At 32.9% G+C, this 20,029-nt stretch overlaps 1 protein-coding gene across 2 annotated transcripts in view; it reads right to left on the bottom strand.

Moving 5' to 3' along the window:
- Rap1gds1 (Rap1 GTPase-GDP dissociation stimulator 1) overlaps positions 1–20,029 on the bottom strand; it is a 114,633-nt gene that overhangs the window by 34,529 nt on the left and 60,075 nt on the right. Inside the window, exons 3-4 of one of the 2 annotated variants that reach the window (XM_010641007.3) lie at positions 18,579–18,725; positions 5,035–5,163 (exon numbers count right to left, since the gene is read on the bottom strand). In XM_010641007.3, coding sequence (XP_010639309.1) covers positions 5,035–5,163; positions 18,579–18,725 — 276 coding nt within the window. The remainder of the gene's footprint in view (positions 1–5,034; positions 5,164–18,578; positions 18,726–20,029) is intronic. The other variant, XM_010641009.3, reaches the window with a different exon arrangement.

Here is a 20,029-nt window from a genome sequence, read left to right as displayed (position 1 = left end):
GCTAAATATAAATGCTCTTCAAATACAGGAACAATCAAATTGATTTTTAATGCTCACAAAAAAGAAAAACATCTAAGGATATAGAGAAAACATTCTGACCCAATTATATTTGAGACTATAAAAACTGTTCACTAGCATAATAAACATTTAGGTAACATAGCAACAGTAAAGTTCCTAAGTCATAAATTCATAGTTTCAAGGCTTTTAGTCAAAGAAAAAATTATTTATAATAGATAGCATTTTACATGGCAAAAGGCTGCCATCATTCTTTCTTTAGCATTACTACATTTCTGCACTATTCCCCCCCCCGCTTTTTTTTTTGTACCAGGGATCGAATTTGGGACCTTGCACTTGTGAGGCAGGCGATGGAGTCACTGAGCCAAATCCCCGGCCCTCTGTACTATTCTCGACATGACTATTTCTTGTGTCTATTTTGTGGTGCTGGGAATCAGACCCAACATTTCACACATGCAAGGCAAGCACTGTACTACTGACCTATATACCAATCCATGACCACTCACTGAAAGGCCAATCTTCAAAGACCCTGGGGGTCCCATTCCCTCTTGCCTCTTCAGCACTTCCAAACTCTTTCCCATACTCTAGAAAAGCTGCATTTATGTGAGCTAATTCTCACATCAATGAAACTTCAAAGTTCTGATAAGATAGTTCTGCAGTACAGAGCTTGTTCAGCATTATGAGGCTATGGATTTGATCTCTAACTGCAAATCCACCCAAACGTTCTTCCTTACCTTACTTCTGTCTTCAACTATTATCCAATCTCATTCACTGTTACAAACAAGTTTCTTGTTAATATTGTTTACTTACACTGCCTCTACTTTCTCTCCTGTGCATTCCTGATTACGGGTGTTACTTTGTGCCAGAAAAAAAATCTTATAAATGTTAATTAACAGAAATTTGTATGGTTTTGATCAATAATAATATATAATAGTTTAAAGTGAAGAAAAAATTTAATGCAATATATTTCAGAAGGGCAAAAAGAAAAGAACAAAGGAGCTCTGCCTTATTAAGTCTCATGAATTCTGTCATATTAAAGCCATTTCCATTTTGGGATTTAAGAAAATACCGATCCCAATGATAAATGTAACCATTGTTTGCTTTAAATGTACCAATAAACTTAATGAGAAAAAAGAAAAAAGAAAATATCAATACAGAGACACTGTTTGAGTCTATAGGAGCAAACTGAGTCTATAGGAGCAAATGGAGATTGCCAAGGGTGAGAATCAGGACCAATAAGGTAAGAAAGCAGAATACTAGATCACAAGGAACAGAAACCTGTAGCAGTTTGGTGGGAAAGGAGGAGCGGTTACAGAAGTGGGCAAAAACTAGTTTAAATGTATATAGGCATATTCCTAGTTTACCATGGAAAACAGAACAGTAGGCAAAGCTGTCCTCGCAACTCTCTACTTAGCTCTTACCTGTCTGGCAGGCCAATGCTATGCTGATATCCTGTGTTGTATGCTGTGTGTGTTCTGCAGTGCTGGAGATGGAACCCAGGTCTTCAGGCATGCTAGCCAGGCATGCTACCATAGAGCAACATCCCTGAGTTCTGCATGCTGTTTTCTGTCCCCAAATTAGTTGTGCTTAATCTTTTATCCAGTAATAACTTTCCACTCTGCTTCTAATGCTGCACTGTACTGATCTCCTCACCATTCATTTTATAAATATCATGTGCCAAGTACTACCCAGTAGAACAAATGAAAGATGTATAAACTGGAAAGTAATTTACAAGAGGTAGATGGCTATCTAAAATAATACCGTCTAACACATGTGTAAATACTGAATACTTTCTCTGGTGTGAAAAACTAAAAGTGTAAAGAAGATCCAAATGGTATAACTGACAATGTGACATAGGAAGAAAAGGGCTAAAGGTGTAGGGGAAAGGAAATAAGGGACAAGAAAAAATATGAGAAAACAAAATAATGGAAACAAAGTTTTTGTAAATAGAGAGGGTGGAGGGGGTAAAGGGAAGGCAGGGGCAAGGGGAAAAATGACAACCCAGACCTATCATGTAAAGGTACAAGATCCCAATGATGAGTGTGACTGTACCGTACACCTAAAAAGTACCAATAAACTCAATGAAAAAAAATATTGTCTAAAAAGGGATGAGAAACTGAGATGACCCTTTGACAGAGCTATGATATAAATATTTCTGCTTTATTTCTAGGTTTTTGTTTTTGCTTTCAACACACCTTTCTTTTTTCCCCCCAAGACTAAAATGATTGGAGATTCAATACTGAAACACTTCTTTTACTCTTCCAATCCCAGTGTACAGTAATCTTTAAAGCCCCCAGGGCTCAATCAAAACACTGCTGAGAAAGCACAGACTTTAAACCATTAGCCTGTAAGAATGGATGTATTCTTTCAACAAGATATTTCTAATATTAAGACATCACTACTGAGAATTAACATAGCAAAAAATCTGAATCTCTAATTACTTTATGCTGAATAAGCCAAATGGCTTAGTAAAATCCATAACTGAAAAGCTATGTGTATTACACACATAGCAAAAATACTTATAGATACTAAAATGAGAAATGATAGTATTTCAACTATTAAAGAATTCAAGTAAGAATTCAAGTTCTCTTTTAAGAAGATTATAAAACAGATTTTCAAATGATTTCACCTTATAGGAATATTATAAGGCTAGATTTTTCAAATACTACATAGTGATTCACCAAGTCATGAAATCAGTTTATGATTGTGACCATTATGCTAAAAAATAGAATATTGTGGTCTGAATGTAGATACATACTGTTCAGTCTCAGGTGTATTTCTGTGGTTTTTAAACTGCAGGCCACAATACAAAATCTTTGGAAAGTTATTGCCTCAATAACTTTAATAAAGCAATTTACAATATAGGTTTCTGAGGTGCACTTTTGAAAAAATGTTAATATTTTATATTTGCATTGTAATGTCATAAACATAGCAAGAGCTCTATCAATATTTGGATACTGAATGATTAGAGGCTTTAAATGTGCATTCATCTGCATAATATAGATAAATTAAATGCACTAACTGTCTTTCATAAATTTCCATCCAGAAAGAAGCTTCTCTAATATATAAATGTAAATTCACATTACTAAAAAAATTACCAGGTTAGATTAAATGTAAGATCAGGTCTTATTTACTCCATAGGGTTGCTGTAAAGGTAAGGTTTAAAACAGATCTAGGACCTCTTTCTGAAAACTGCAAGGCTCTTATAAGTAACCTCTGTCAATGACTACCCTCTTCCATCACCACAGCTCTTTATACATTTACTTCATCAAAAGAGATATAATAGTCACTAATCCTTTTGCCTTGGCTTTCACTGGAGGAATGGAGGAAAACAATTTATTGGAGTGCAATGAACCAACAATTTAATTCTCTTCTCATGAGGTTAGGCAGAGTTCTGAAAAGTTCCTGAACCTGAAGTATTTATAAGATTGAGACATATAGTCATAAAAGAAATAGAATGATTCTCAGAAAATAAACTTTAATATAGCATAGCCTATCCAAAGATTATCATTTCCTTATTTGGTACTGACTTTTTTTACCATTAGGTAAAAGCCTTTGCTTTCTTCCACCTACACTCCTAAAACTTTGAAGGGGGAGGGACCATTACAGGGTAAAAGATAACTTTGTGGTAGAATTTATTTCCAAGAACACCAGGGTCCAACAGAAAAGTAACTCATTTTTTAAAAATGAAACCACCTACTAAGTCTTCAAAATGCATTATGTATTTTTTTACTTGCATTGACACCTCAATTCAAGATTATCTGTATTTCAATTCTCAATAGCCATCAGTGGTTTGTGGCTACTGCAGTGTACAGTGCAGTTCTAAGAATTGATGCAGTCTAAATTTGGTGGAATGAAGGAAAGTTAAGGTGGATTTGAGCTAATCACTTTTATCTTTCTGGTTAAAAAAAGACTGCTGCTATCAGTATGTGAGTATAACACAATTTGTTTTATTTCTATCAGCTATCCGGGATACACACTCCTGTAGTTCACTTCAATAACGGAAAATAATGTTGTGAAACACTAAAGGATGTTTTTTCCTCCTGGTCTCACTTGAATGATGGGGAGACATGTTAATCAGGCTAATATGAAAAGCAGAGGACAGAAGACAAAAAAAAAATCAGAAATACTGTGACAAGATCCATTGAATAAAAATGACTTAAAAATATCTCTGACAAATAATCATATTTCTTTAAGCTTGAAGTCAAAAGTAAAATACTGTGTAGTATGTAAGGTATAGTATGCAAGAATGTGAACCTGAAAAAGAAACAGTAGACTTGATTTTATTTATAAAATGGAGATATTAATAAGACTTCAATTGTTATAATCAGATATGACAAAACATGGAGTACTTTATTATGGACGTGGCTGTGAGGTAAATTCAAACCAAATTAACTTTCTGTTGGGTCATGGCAATGAAGGGAAAATGGAGGTGAACAAGGAGAAAACAATGAACAAAAAATAACAGAAAGAAATAGAGTGCTGAGCCTGTGGAGTTCTCTAAGAAGGCAAGAATGCTTCTAGCAATTGGTCTGATTTCAAAGCAATGGTCTGATTTCCTTCTTCTAATTTTCAAGGATTTCTCAATATTTGTCTTTTTGCCTGAACATACAACTCAATTTTTAGACCATCCCTCAACAAGAAATACTAAAGTCACATGGAGAAAATTTAAAATATTCAATCCTAATGTACATTGCAAATTTAAAAATAAAATATTGGTGGGTGCTAGAGATCAAATGCAAGGCCTCAGATTCTAGGCAAGAGCTCTACCACAGAAGTACACAACCAAAGCTGCTAAATTTTAAATCTTAATACTTAAAAATAAAGAAGCAGGTAATTCTAATTATAAATACAATTGTTAGATCTAATTGGATCTATTTTTTAAACATTGAAGCAAGTATCTAAAATGTCTAAAATAGTAAAGTAATGTAATCTAAGTGGATTCCATGTTAACATGTAAAATAAATTATAAGTGTATTAATAAGTTAATACCATTTGTGGTCCAGGATCAGGACTTACCAAGTTCTGCTAAATTACCAAAGGCAACTAGACACATTTCTGTGAGAGCTGAATTGTGGCAGTGGATGCCCAGTAACGTCACTAAGGTAGGGATAACACCCATATTGATAAGTTGAGCTTGAAGGGAGTCTGTAAGAAAAGAAAAACAGAGGAAGAAGAGTGTTCACAAATCAAATAATACTGTAGGAAAACACCTGTTTTCTTCTCTAGTATAAACTCAGTGCTATCTAAATACAATAAAAGGAAATGAAGTCCATTCATGATTGACTTGAACATTTAGAACACATTAGTTCAGAAGAGATTTGAATCTTTCAAATGACCAAAAAATTTAGAAATGAAAATAAAGAATATATTAACCATTAATTGTTTTTTAATGATTTAAGATATCAATAGTGTCATTCGTTTTTAAATGAAAAGGTTAAAAAAAGTAACATTTAAATTATTTGAAGTCATAGAAAACATGAAAAGGTTAAGAAAAAAAGCAAGTAAAAACTAAGAAAGGGAATAAAAATCTTAAGATCTTTTAAATATAGTCACTTGATAATAAAAAATAAACAGTATATGACACATAAAATGATTGACTGGGAGTATTTACAAGCAGAGTGTTCACTGACTGCCAGGAAGGAAATGTAGTTTAACAAGGAACAAAATTAGTTACTTAAAATTTTTTTTGTCTTCAAAGTTTTATTTATTTATAGGTGCCAGACAGATCATCACAGTAAAAGAGATAGGCTCCGATAAGAGACCAAGGCCAGCATGACCTTGTCATTGTTGCCTTCATTTTCTGAGCAACTGGTTTTAAGGTACTAAATATGCCTTGGGTTTCCACAATGGCTCTTCATGGAAGTCTAGTCTCAGAATAAACTAAGAAGAAAGACATGTAAACATTTATATGTCAAACAAAACACTATTACTGTCAATCCCGATCCATCCAAAAATATAAGAATGTTCTTTCAAATTTTATTTTTCTCTTTAATATTATATGCCATTTTCAAACTACCTATTTCGAATCTAAAGATAGAACTCTGTTTCTTATAAAACACATTTCCTCCACAGCACAAATCCCTTTAAAAGGTTTGCTTTCTAATCTCTTTATCTCTTATTCTTAGATAAGGAGGCAGGTGGGTGATTATCACTAAAAAACACAAAGGTAGAGTTGACCTGTTTTACATGGCAGTTGATTACACCCCTGGTGGTCTTTGCTGTTAATTCTTCCTGGTTTTTAAAGTGAGGTATGAAGAGATAGCCAGAAGAGATAGAAGCTTATTGTCCCTGGAAACTGGTAAGTGGGTAATTACAGATAATTATCTGATTTGGTTGTTGGGGGCTATCTATACTAGAAAGGGTCCTATTACCAAAACAAGAATACAAGATAAACCTGAGAAAATGGGAAAGTTACATTTAGAGCTCAAATAGTCTAATAAAGCAATTTCAATTTTTATAATAGATTTATAATGTTCTAATTAGAGTTAAAAAGAATATATACCCAACAAATTTGTTTTTATACAGAATGCAATTTTTTTCTTGAATATACAACACAGAAATCAACAAATGACTCACAATACTTATAGGCAAAATATTTATGTTACAGGAGATAGTGTTATACCTATATGTCATAGGGACAGAACACTTGCATTAAAATTATAATACTTATAATGACCATGCACCAAGGAGTTTTCCAAGTTAGGAATCATTATGGTTACTTACCAGTAAATAGAATTCTTTATTAGCGGATCCCCTCTGCATATCCTTGTTCTTTAGCAGTATTTTTATGTACTCATTTTGACTAGCTCATCAATAACTGCCGAGCTGCTGAATCATGAGAAATGTCAGGTATGTAAGCGTGAGCACTAGCGCATGCATTGAGTGTGAGTCAAACTCTGCTCTGTCTGCATATATGTAAGCATCACACACCCCCTCAGTACTGTTGGCATAAACTTCATAAGACTCCAACAGTCCAGGGACATTAGGGGAATACATTTTACAAAGCAGGTAACAGGAGAGTGCCACTTAAGAAGATGCTCCTCCTGTTTGCCTAATTTGGCATCTCTACCACTATCTTGGGCTGCTTTTAAAATGTTACAGATTTTGGTTCCAGAGAAAAGAAGGGCAAAATTTTAAGAAATGCTGTAATGTTTAACAAAGTCTTTGGCATACAAATTATACCAAGTAATGTTTGAAACTGCAGCAGATAAGGAGGAAAAGCAGCACAGCCAAAAGGCAAATGGTATAAATTGCCAACATTTATGACAATCATATTCATGAAAATGCATTTTAAAACTATTCAGGGAGCCAAATTGATTATATACTCAACATACAACACACATACCACACACAAGGAAAAAGTACTTAGTTATCTAGTTAGATAAGCTTGTTTTGGACTAATTAGGTGCTTTCTTTTATATTTACACCAAGGAAAACAATAAACTAAATTTGTTCATATATTTTACACAAGAAATTCTCTCCAAAAAATGAAGGTTCAGAGGACCCAAACATGCTGATATAAATTTTTCTTTTTATGGACTAAAGAGGCATCTTAGAATATGTTTCTTAAAGTGAGACCCCTGAAACTCTTTCAGAAGATAATAAACTCAAAATTCTTGTGGATAGCATATTAAAAAAAAGGTACAACTGCTAGCGCATTAGTGTGAACTCAGGCCAAATTATTGCCAAACTGTGCTAGCTACTGTATACTTCATCAAAAAATGATATTCACAGCAATTTTAAAAATTTTTATTAAAAATATTACTTATAATTGTTAACTTAAAAGATGTATTACTTTCAAAACTTCTCATTTCATTTTTTAGTAAATATTACCAGATATAACCATATACAACATAAACAGAAGTTCTGCAGCTCTTCAGTAGTAATTTTTAGGTGTGTAGGAGGGTCTACAGACCCCAAACCTTACACACTATTGTTCAAAGGATTACCTCATTTTTTATAAGAGATGGCAGGGAGGGGAAGAAAACCTGGAAAAGATATTCTGTGGATTCAAAGATATGATTGGCACATATCATAGGAAAAAAAGAAATAAAAATTAAAAGCATGGTAGAACCCCAGATTTTGATGTATAGCTATTTTGAGAGAAATTACCTTAATAAAGCACCTGAACTTCTCATCTTGCTTCTATGAACAGAAGCTCTACTTGAGCCAAGAAGATTTAGTCAGCTTCTCAATTTCAGTTACAATTTACAATGGTACAGTTTGTTACCATTAAGTGGCTTTAAAAAAAACTTTTTGAATTCAAGGATGGGTCTCATTTGTGTGGAATAAACTGGCATTAATTCTTACAGTAGAAGCAAATAACTAGTTTGATCATGTTTCTGTGAGTGATTTTATAAGAATAATAACTGACATCCATACCATCATGAATGAAATAAGGAAGATGACTTTTAAATGACAGACCAACAGGAAGAAATACTTAGAGCTAGAAATAATTCACATGCTCTAAATACACTGGAGAGGATACATGAAAAACTACAAGACTAAGACCCTGGCATCCTTCAATACCAGCAACTCCAGGGGAATGTTTATTAGAGCTCAACAAACAGCAACTCACAAAAGTGCACCCCAGGCCCAGATATAGCAAACACTTATGTGTGGAAGACAGTCATTAGACAACACAATGTCATAAATGTCTGAAGTCTTTTAAAAAACTGCTCCTGACACACATCACAGACACATACTGACCAAAATACAGATTTACAAAGTCACATAATACCAAAATGACACAGGCCCTGCATGATCTATGGGGAGGAAGAGGAAGAAAGGCACTGAGGGGGTGCAATACAGATGCATATACGAAGAGATATAAGGCAATCAACGCATGCGCTGGTGTGAACACTTACCTACCTACATTTGAATCTCAATGGTTCCAAGTTCTTCACGTCACACTCATGGAAACTCCAAAGAATGGAGATCTGGAGAGAAGATCTCAAGTTGAGGAAGCTTTTCTCCCCCTGAGTTTTCAGTTCTATGTTTACAAAATCGGTACAGACTAGATGCTAGGTCCAGAAAAGTATGCTGAGAATTCCAACAACTCAACTGAAGTTATTATGCTGATTACTAAAAATCAATTTCTTAAGATTATAACATGTTAATTCCTAAGGCCTGACAATGTTAAAAGATTATTAACTTTATTGGTAAATAGGATTTAAGAAACTAAATCAAAACAAAACACGATTTAAAATACAGTTTCTACTATAGTATGTACTCATTATATGTATATTACTTATGGTATAAAGATAAGATATTGCTACTTACTGCATAAAAAACCCCATCTACAACTAAAGAGTTGTATTAAACTGAAACACTGAAAATAGGCAAATCTAAATTTTGATGAAAAATCCTTATCCAAGCTGGCTAAAACCCTGTGAGCATTTTAAAAACTGAAGAAAATTGCCTCTGACTTAACGGGACACCTGTATCTGCAAAGACAGGTATCAAAATGAAAGGTGAGGAATAATGTAACAGCCAAGTGGTGGCAAATCTGACTTGAAAAGTTTTAGCGCTATGACATTAAACAGGACACATTTAAACACAGGTGCTAAGAGGTAGTCAGTGTTAAAACCATAAACTATACCCATACCTGGGCATAGGGGTGCATACCGGTAATGCTAGCACTCTGGGAGGCTGAGCCAGGAGGATTACAAGTCCTAGCCCCTGGGCAACTTAGTAAGACACATATCAAAAAAATTACAAAAAGTTTTTAAAAAGCATCTGGGCTGTAGCTAAAGGCTTTGGGTTCAATCTCTAGCACCCCCTACTCAAGGCCCTATACACATAAGTGTACAGGTAGCCTTCTTTTTCAGTTTCTGACTCTTCATTATTTATTTGTTGATCAAAAAAAGAAGTCTAAACCTCGTGTCTAGTTTATAAAATTATACAAAACTAGATTACTTACAGGTTTTTATAATCAACTGTTTTTAAAAGCCTTCTCTACACAAAACATGCATATGTGCATATAAGAGATTAGCCTTTTAATTTCCAAATTATACACTTCAATGACATACAGAAATTTCAAAAAGAAGAGAGAGGGAGAGAAAGAGCAAATCAAGATATATTAGTATTGAGGATAATGAAGATTCAAAATAATCCATTTATACTAAAAGTTTAAAATACAGAATTCAAAAGTCCTTTCTGGGTTTGACTATTAAATGTGGTTCTATCACATTTTCCTTTTGCAAAAGTTCCAAAGATATGTGACTGATTCACATGTATGAGAGTAATATAAAATAGCAAAAACAAAAAATTCAAAGCAACATAAGATTTTTATTATTTGTAACAGGCCCACTATACTGTTCTCAATCCAGTGATAACATAAGGATTTTATATTAATCTAGTAGGTAATTTTTTTCCATATTCACCTCAGGTTAAATTAACTACTACAGATCAATTATTTTTAAATGAATACTGCTATATATGAAACTTCTACAGACATATCTATTCTGGTTTTAAAGACTCCATGGTTTAAGCTCAAAAAGAAATTGGTTTTTATGGTTAAAACTAACCTCTCTCTCTTTTTTCTCCCCCAAAGAACTACTGATAGCAGTTGTGTAATCACCTATTAAGAAAAAAAAAAAATCTAGTCTCTGCTTACATTACTGAAATAAAGGCCATGTCTACTGGAAGTTTAAGTGTAAGCCTAAATTTTTGTAAAGCAAACTTACAAATATGGACTTAAAAATGTAAACAGTGCTTATTTTACAAAATTATATACTGGCTTCTAAAAGAAAAACCATTACACTGGGCAATTATTATGATTTAGTTTCTAGACTGTAAAATTACACAGACTTTTTTACAATGTACAAACTGTGTTAACATGACATATATGCATATCAGAAAGACTGGCGATTTCTAGCAATGCTAGTTTTTCAAATAGTATTTAACTGTTTTATCAGCAAGCTAAACATAAGCAATTCAGCACTGATTAGATTTTGCTTGTAGCTAAAAAAAAACCAGGATTGCTCATTTTACAAATGTTAATTTATACCTCGCACTCTTCATTTTCTCTTTGAATGGACAGTTTAAATGGCCTAGGTTAGAGATGCACTGATATTTAGTCAAAATCTATTATTTACCCCCGGTATTAAAACTTTCTTAGAAGGCCAAAGAGCTCCATGGCATTTTATGAACATAAAAATCTGTGCATGATCAATTCCTATGTACTTAGCACCATCATATTTCAACTAGAGTAGCAACATCTATAATGAAAATAAGACCTAATCCTTCACACTGTTACTGTCTTAATACTCATTTTCTAACAAGGGAGAGCATTCCATGTATAGAGAAAAATCTTTTTTGTTTTTTGCTTCATATATTAAAATTCTATGAATCAAATGAAATGTTAATGTACATTATCATGATATTAACATGCAGCAATAATCAATGATGGTGAAAACTACAGAAATATAAAAATTAAATCAAGGTAGAACAGAATATTCTCTTTAGGATTCACAACAAAAGTATTAGATTTGTTTGTATTTTTTAGTTAATTGCATTCAGGCAATGAATCTCTATAAAAAGTCTGCTTTGGAAATTTGTTATACTTTGTAAAGATGAATAAAAAATTAAAAAAACAACTTTTTCACCTCAAATTTTCACAGTAAGGGAAATCCTTTTTTTTTTTGGTACTGGGGATCAAACTCAGGAACTTGAAGCTTGTAAGGTAGGTGGCAGAATCACTGAGCTAAATCCCTGGCTCTAAGGGAAATCTTGAAAACAATATTCAACAACATCTATGACTAATCATCCTCAATCTGTATATAAAACAATGACGGGGGGAAAAAACATGTTGGCTCATAAGGAATTACAGACGTTACATTGCTCCTCCACAGGCCTTGGTTTTAGGTGGGCACCTATGTATTATTACAATGGGAAATGTGCTACCCTACTTTCAAGAGCAATCTAGAAGCTGATAATGCTAAGAAAATATTAGTTCTAAAATAATATAATGAAAAGTTTAAGTGCTAGGCCACTAAAACCACTGATAGAAAAACTACAATAAACATTTTATATTTCTAAAATAAATTTTAGAATCTATTCATGCTACAATAGTGACTAAAAAGGTAAAAAAGCTAAATATTAATGCAAATAACTGACTATGCAGAATTAGACAAAATGTACATTTGTACACCTTTACTTAAAAACCAAGTTGTCAAAAAGCTGGGTGTGGTGGTACACGCCTATAATCCCAGCACTTGGGAGGCTGAGGCAGGAGGACTGCTGTGAGTTCAAAACCAGCCTGGGCTACATAGTGAGTTCCAGGTCAGTCTCAATTATACAGTGAGGCTCTGTCTCAAAAAACCAAACAAACAAACCCCCAAAAAACCAAGTTGAAAAGCTGTCCCTTAAATAACAATATTATTCAGCAACAGTTGAAAAGAATTTTGACTAAAAGCTAAACTAGACTAATTGCTTAAGCTTAGTAGAATTAGCAACAGGCACTAGAATAACTGATCTTTTAGTGAAATAATTTTTAAAAATACATTTATAGCAGAACTTCATGAAAGCAACCAAATGCAGCAAACTGATTAGAAAGCTCTGGACACAAAGCAAACATTTAGTAATATTTTTTAATAAAGTAAATGATGAATAAAGTAAATGAAAAACAATACTGAAGTAATAATGAAAAACCTAACAATTTCTCAAGCTGAGCTTCAAAAACAAAGTCAACTTAAGGATACATCTCTTAAGTTTTTATAATCAGAGGAAAAAAAGAAGAGAAAACATATTTAAAACATGTACTAGATGTGCTCGCTTCAGCAGCACATATCCTAAAACAATGTACTAGAAAATTTGATTATCATTAAGAAAAATACTCAGTGATTACAAAGATACAATTAAATACTATGAATTTTTTCACCTTAGGGTTAGACAAAAAAGATTCTTGTACTTAGGAAATATATGGAAATTTCTTTTGCCTTCTACTGATAGGAAATAAACTCTGAAAATAGTTCCTCAGTCACACGAAGTTTTTCAAAACATATAATACCTAGGAAATGTTCCTTATTACCCATAATAAAGTAATACCAAAACAAAGAAATTTATAGCTCAGGCTAAAATGCTTTTTAGCTTTAAATAAGTATCATTTCTCATTCATTTATACTCCTACTTTTAAGTATCAAGAAAAAGAAACCAAACCAAGTAACTGGGCTGGGCTCAGTAGGAAAATTAATATGCTGACTAGAAATGTGAAAGTCTAGAAAACAGCTAAAATTAGACATTAAAAGATCTTTAAATTAGGTGATAGAAAATACTTCAGGCAACTATTTTAAACAAATGAATTTAAGTACTAAACTTAAAACTTAAATTCAGTTTTAATACTTCAAAAACATACCGGGAGCTACATTTTCTAAATCACGTACATGGCCTCCCTTCAACCATAATTAGGTTATCATTAAATCCTTGTAAGCAAATAAATGTGAGAATCATCACAAAGATATCTTAGAGACGTTTCAGGATCCATAAAAGAGAAATAAATCAATAGCGAGATGTTATTAAAAAATTAGAGAGAAATTAGCACAATTTATAGAAACCATACATACACACATATGTACACATAAAACACAGGTCAGCTGAAGTCACAGATTTGTGAACATGTTAATTTTAGAAAGGAACTAATTTTTTCCTTTTCTGATGGCATATTTTTTGCCTTTACTTTTATAGTACTGCTTATGCAAAACAACTGTAGTTTTTATTGCTTATCATGATTTAAAACTTTCTTTAGGGGCTGGGGGATTAACTCAGTGGTTCCACCACCTGCCTCAAAAACACAAGGTCCAGAGTTCAATCTCTAGTACCCCCTCAAAAAAATAAATAAATAAAATAAAAACTTTCTTTAAAGTGAGACTTTTCTTTCCATTTTGTCTGTAGCACAAATATATTAAGAAAAACATTAAACCCTCAATCGGAGTTTCTGATAATTTATTGATCAGTAATGGCTACTAGTCATTTAACAATGGTGACTATGAATAGATTTGGGTCTTTAAGTGCTCTGCTTTAGACTATGGATTTGTCTCCATTCAAACCTGCACTCAACTTGTATGTGCACACATGCAGGCTTCCTAAGTTTGTGCATCACTTGCAGGAAATTTTAAACTACAGTTCTGGTTCTTGTACTTGTTTTCAATGCCCTTTTCTGCTACTGCCACGTATCAGAATAGGGAATATCAAAATTGTGGGAAAGCTAACAATACTTCTACCTTAATGAAGAAAATGCTTTTCAATAGTATATTTCTTTTCCAAGTATTGATTCTGTTCATAGACATTTTAGATAATACTAATACACAAGTCAATCACTGTTTTCCAAGCTTAAATGGTTGTGTGATACAATGATTGGGCTTATGAATTTCTGATCTTACAACAATAGCAATATGCATTCAAGATAAATCAGACTTAATCATTTGATCAAAATACACATTTTACCTTTTCTAAACTAAGAGATGATATGATACCATCTTGTGATGCAGGGCAGCAGAAGCAGGGATCCACAACTCTGTTACATACGAGGATGACAAATGAGAGTCCACAGCCTACTGTGATACTAAACTACAATGTCCAGTAGTTTAGGTTAAATACACTTCTGACAAAATATTTTTGACCTGTGGTGGTTTTTATCAGGATATAACTTCAATTTGAGTCAGGAAAACAGGTGGATAAATAAAACTTTCAGTTTCAGTTTTGGGTAACCAAAACTACAAAAAAGGTATTTAAAAAACTGATGAGATAAAATATCTATAATTAAAGGGATGAGTTTGTTTAAAGAATATTTAAAATTATGATTAAATGAAGAAAAAACAGGAAGTTCAATAGATTCAAACTGAATCAAATCTGCAATACTTTTCTAAAGCTGTAATTGTAAAAATATTCTATAAGAATAGAAGAGTGCTTTTTTTGCTATCTGAGAAACAGGTGTGATTTTCCAAAATGGATAAATTTTATGTGATTTGTACTAAACAAGGTGCTATTTTTGTCCTATTTTATTTAAATATGATTTTATACAATTACTGATACAACCTCTCTGGTTAAGCAAGTACAACTTACTACTCAGATATTCCACACTTTGTTTGAAACAAAAAGTTTCAGGGTTGGGAATGTAGCTCAGTGGTATCGTGCCTGCCTGGCAAGTGCAAAGTCTTGAGTTTGATCTCCAGTACCAAAAAAGAAAAATAAAAATACATTATCAATTATACAATGTGAAATAGGAAGAAAAGGGCTAAAAGTGTAGGGGAAGTGCAATGGTGGGGGAAAAGAAATAAGGAAAAAGAAAAAAATATGAGAAAATGAAAAAATGGAAAAATGGAAATAAAGTCTTTGTAAATAGGGAAGGGAGGAGAGGGTGAAGGGAGGGCGGGGGTAAGGGGAAAAAATGAGAACCAAGACCTGTCATGTAAAGGTACAAGATCCCAATGATGAATGTAACTGTACTCTATACCTAAAATGTACCAATAAACTCAATGAAAAAGAAAAAAAAGAAAAATACAAAATCTTCAATTGCTTCTTCGATGGAGAAATAAAAAAATATATCCATCCAACTCACAGCTTAAAAGTCAGATCTTGAGGTAATTAAAAAACTTATATGTGAATATACACGCAGGTTTTTCAAATGATACATACCTTTACTGAACTAATTACTATCATATCTATTTTTGTATGTTTAGAAAATGTTTTATTTCCTATTTAATGGATTTAAAACTGGATATGCTGTTTTCTTCAGGGACACTGTGTTGGAGGGTCTTTGTGATAAATTTTAGTATTATCTGAATATTTTAAAAACTTTATCTTCAGGGCTAAAAACTCCCTAACAATGCATAAGGCTTAAGTTACTGAGCATAAAGGCAGTTAATTTTTCTGCTGGAATGGAAATGAGATATTTATCACTCATATATTCTACTCAGATTAGCAGAGGCTTGGGTACTAAAATTCAGTGATAATTACGCATACAAAGAAACTTCACGTGTCAGTTCTAAAAGCTCTACTTTTTGTCTCAGTGATTCATCTAGATAGGATCAGTATATCAAATGATCGGAAGTTAGCAAAAAAGACCTAATATTAAGCCTTTAAACACATTTTAAAGAAAAGAGTAAATAATGAACACAATCAAAGGTGCTTAATAAAACAGAAAACGAAAGAGGACATAAGTAAAAAGGAATCACTTTATACATTAAGATGCTCATGTCAGACAGAATAAAAAGGAATCAATGTCAGTTAAAAGTGATATTAGTTTCCTAAAATTACAGAAGGTATCTTTTTTGTTTGTTTGTTTGGTGTAATGGAGATTGAATACACGGCCTTCACACTGAGCTACATCCCCGGCCCTCTACAGTTGTTGCTTTTGTTTGAGGCAGGGTCTTGCTAAGTTGTTCAGGTAAGAATCAAACTTGTGATCCTCCTGCCTGGTATCCCTCAGGACTTAGGATTCAGGGAGTACACAGGTGTGCACCATCAAGTCTGGCTAACTTTTATTTTATCTAACTTTTGAAAGGCACAGTATATTCAAATTGTAAGTTTCAGAGTAAAGAACAAAGCCAATATTTGCCCAATAATATTACAACAGAAGTTAATATAACTCTCCAAAGTTAAGTTATTTCTTGGGAATATCTGAATATTAGAAAAAAGTCCACTTTAAAAAATATATTATACATTTAGACTGCACTGTGCATGTTGTTAATCACTGTCTTTTTCACTTCTCTATGTACAGGAATAATTACAGGAATTCAGTAACTGCTTTGGATTAGAATTAGTGATACATTTGGCCACTTGACAACTTTTAACAAATATACTGAACAGCCTCTTCAAAGGACTAACAATGAGTTTGTAACCATAACAAGAATAATTCTATTATATCATAAGTTTCTTCATGACTACTTTATTTCATTTACTTTTCTAAAATATTCTCCCACTCTGCAGTTTTCCTACTTTTTCCCCCTACTTTTCAAACGTCCACTCCCAAATGAAATTAAAGGGAAAAGAAGCAAATGAACAACTGATCAATGATTTTTCAATTCAGATACCTGCATAGTATGGCCAAATTTCAATTACTTAGGAACTATTCATTTTATAGATTACCCAGACTCCATCCTTTGTGTTTCTCCTGTTCACAGTTAGAACATTTTTTTTTCTTCAAAAAGGACTGACCAGAAGAAAGGAAAAACAGAAGTAATTGACCACATAAACGCAATCAAATGAAATTAGCTCAAGTTTAATAGGATTGTCATTTGATGAACAAAAAACCTGCATGTTGTTATGGACAATTTCAACTCAGAGGTTTATAACTGGTGACCCCTGGACGGGATGAAACTTGAAAGCATTTTCCAATTAGCACACACTGTGTTAAAAAGCAAACAGAAGACAACATTTAAACATCCTGTCACACAAAGTGATAGTAGACTTGGCAGTATTTGGCTAGAATGCCACACACTCTGGACCAGAGAAGAGCACTGGGCCTCCCTTCCCACGAGGTGAGGGCCGTACCGTGGAGGTTTCCACCACTAACTGAAACCAACACCAGGGCAAACACTAGCAGCCTTTCATCCATGTTACCCTTTTAATTACTGAGAACATTTTTTTGGACACATAAATTAAAAAGTAAAGAAAAAAAGAAAGAAAAGTCAAAAGGGCCATGTGTTTACAGAATACCTGAAGTAAACAAACACATTCACTATGCAAATAATGTCTCCATAGAAGAACTACGACTTAAAATGCCATTATGAAAGAAACCACACAGTTTTGTTAAGTGCCAAGGAATACACTGGAGTTTTGAGTGTTTGAGTATTTCATATAAGATGATGAATGATATTTTGTGGCATAAAAGTATTTCAAAGTCTTAATATCAGGCTTTAAGCTCATTTCATCAATGATCCATATGTATTTAAAAATTATTGATGTCATTTGTTGATGGATAAAAGATGTTTTAAAGGGGAAAAAAAAACTTTTTTTGGGGGGGGCGGTACTGGGGATTGAACTTGGGTCCTTGTGCTTGTGAGGCAGGCACTGGAACCACTGAGTTAAATCCCCGGCCCAAGAAACTACTATTTTTTTAAAAAAGACCGTTTAATTTCTAAAATGAGCTAGCTGCAATTACTTTGAACTTTATTTTTCTAGAGCCAGATTTTATTGAAGGTTTTGCTTTAAATTACAAGTAAATATAGCATCTAGAATAAAATAATTATTCTTCTAGAAAGACAATGTTTGTTTTAAATTTACTGTCACCAATATAAAGTAATAAATATGAACCTGTTTTTAACAGTTTACCTATATATTAAAAATGTATACCAACAAGGAAGAAAGCTTAAGTCATACTTACAGAACTGGGTTTAGGTTTTGGTATTCATTAACATGGGCAACCCTTGAAATACCAGTCCCATTTAGAAAATTAGACCATTCTGTAATTTTGAAGTATTACAACAACGTGAGCTAACTATGAATTTTATATGCCACTTCTGAGTCCTTTATCATTCCTCAAATATTTGTTGCGCACTACAGTAAAGATAATGTTTAATTTTCCCCCAGAGAGAAAGCAAGTTTTCAGTTTTGTTTACCATTCTCATTGCTATAGTTCATCAGCATGCCACAAAAGACAGTCAAGAGCTTCTCACTGGCGGGGTCTGCGCTACTGCACAGTGACCTCAAACGGTCAATTACAATCTGTGCACCACCTGCTTGGTCAACTGCACTTCTGCCCTCATCTGTAAAACAAAGAGTCAAATTAAAAATAAAACAAAAAAGAAAAGCACCTTATAATTTCAAATACAAAACATAACAATGTTTGTTATTCCTTATTTTGTAATTAGCCCAAGAAGGGCACTGGTATGTCCTTTCGGAAATTACAAAACAAATAAACATGGAAATGGGGTGGGATGGGGAAAAGAGAACTACTTTTTAAGAGAAAAAAGATGATCCTCCCTGGCATTACATAGGAACTTAAAGAATTTCTTTGTATCCTAGTTTATAACATAAATTTTTCCACCTCTCTTTCACAAAAGATAATTCTGTGTTAAGACAAAACCAAGAACTAAATGATACTCTTTGGTATAAATTTTTGTTTTTCAGCTTGAAAAACACTAAAATTATATTTCTATCAGTGGTTTTCAAAGTCACCTATTATTACAGAAAATCGAATGGACACAGTATAATTCTAGGTCATAATATGGAATTTCTAAATATTAGTAATAGGTCTTTTAAATGGTATAGTCTATTTTCCAGAGGATGTGCCCCCTTCTTTCATTCTTGATTTGTGTTTCATGTTTCCTTTTTCTCTCTACTCTTATCTAGCTCATGCCATTCTGTTCAGCATCACCATCAGTGGTCATATAAGGGCCAATACACTTTTGATCATATGTACAGGTACAATACATACACAGAACAAGGATCATAACCACTGAAACATTAAACACAGCTTCAGAATACTTTCTAACTTTTGAACAAAGCAATGGAATGTGTCTTTCTAAATCTGATTTCCTTATATTAAATATGACAGTCTCCAGAACAGTGCTGTCCAACAGAAATATGACACTCACAAGTGCGATTCACATATTTAATACTGTAAATGAGTAGACACATTAAAAAAATAAAAGAAATGAGTTAGAAATTAATTTTAAATATTATTGCAACATGCAGCCAGTATACAATTAATGCAATATTTTGTATTCTTTCCTTTGTATTAAATATACAAAATTCAAGTATATTCTACCCCAGAATTACATTTCAATAAAGTCTCATTTGTAAATTCAGTCACATTCCAATTACTCTTTTGTAATCCAAATCAAGGAGCAATAAAACTTAAGTGCCATAGTTATATCTCACAAATGAAAGAAAAAAGATCTTAACAGTTAGTATTCTCATTTAAGATGTACTTCAATGTTTGACCATATAGGCTGTCTCTCCTTGTGGACCAAAAATGCCTAATACATGATAGATATTAAAATCTTTTTAAATAAATTGGGTTTTTGACTAGATTTTGGAAATTACCATGTATCTAAGAGTATGTGTG

The sequence above is a fragment of the Fukomys damarensis genome, unplaced genomic scaffold, assembly GCF_012274545.1.
Source record: "Fukomys damarensis isolate Sample0158 unplaced genomic scaffold, DMR_v1.0_HiC HiC_scaffold_32, whole genome shotgun sequence".
In the NCBI taxonomy this organism is placed as follows: Eukaryota; Metazoa; Chordata; class Mammalia; order Rodentia; family Bathyergidae; genus Fukomys; species Fukomys damarensis.
This window is presented reverse-complemented; position numbering and strand designations above follow the sequence as displayed.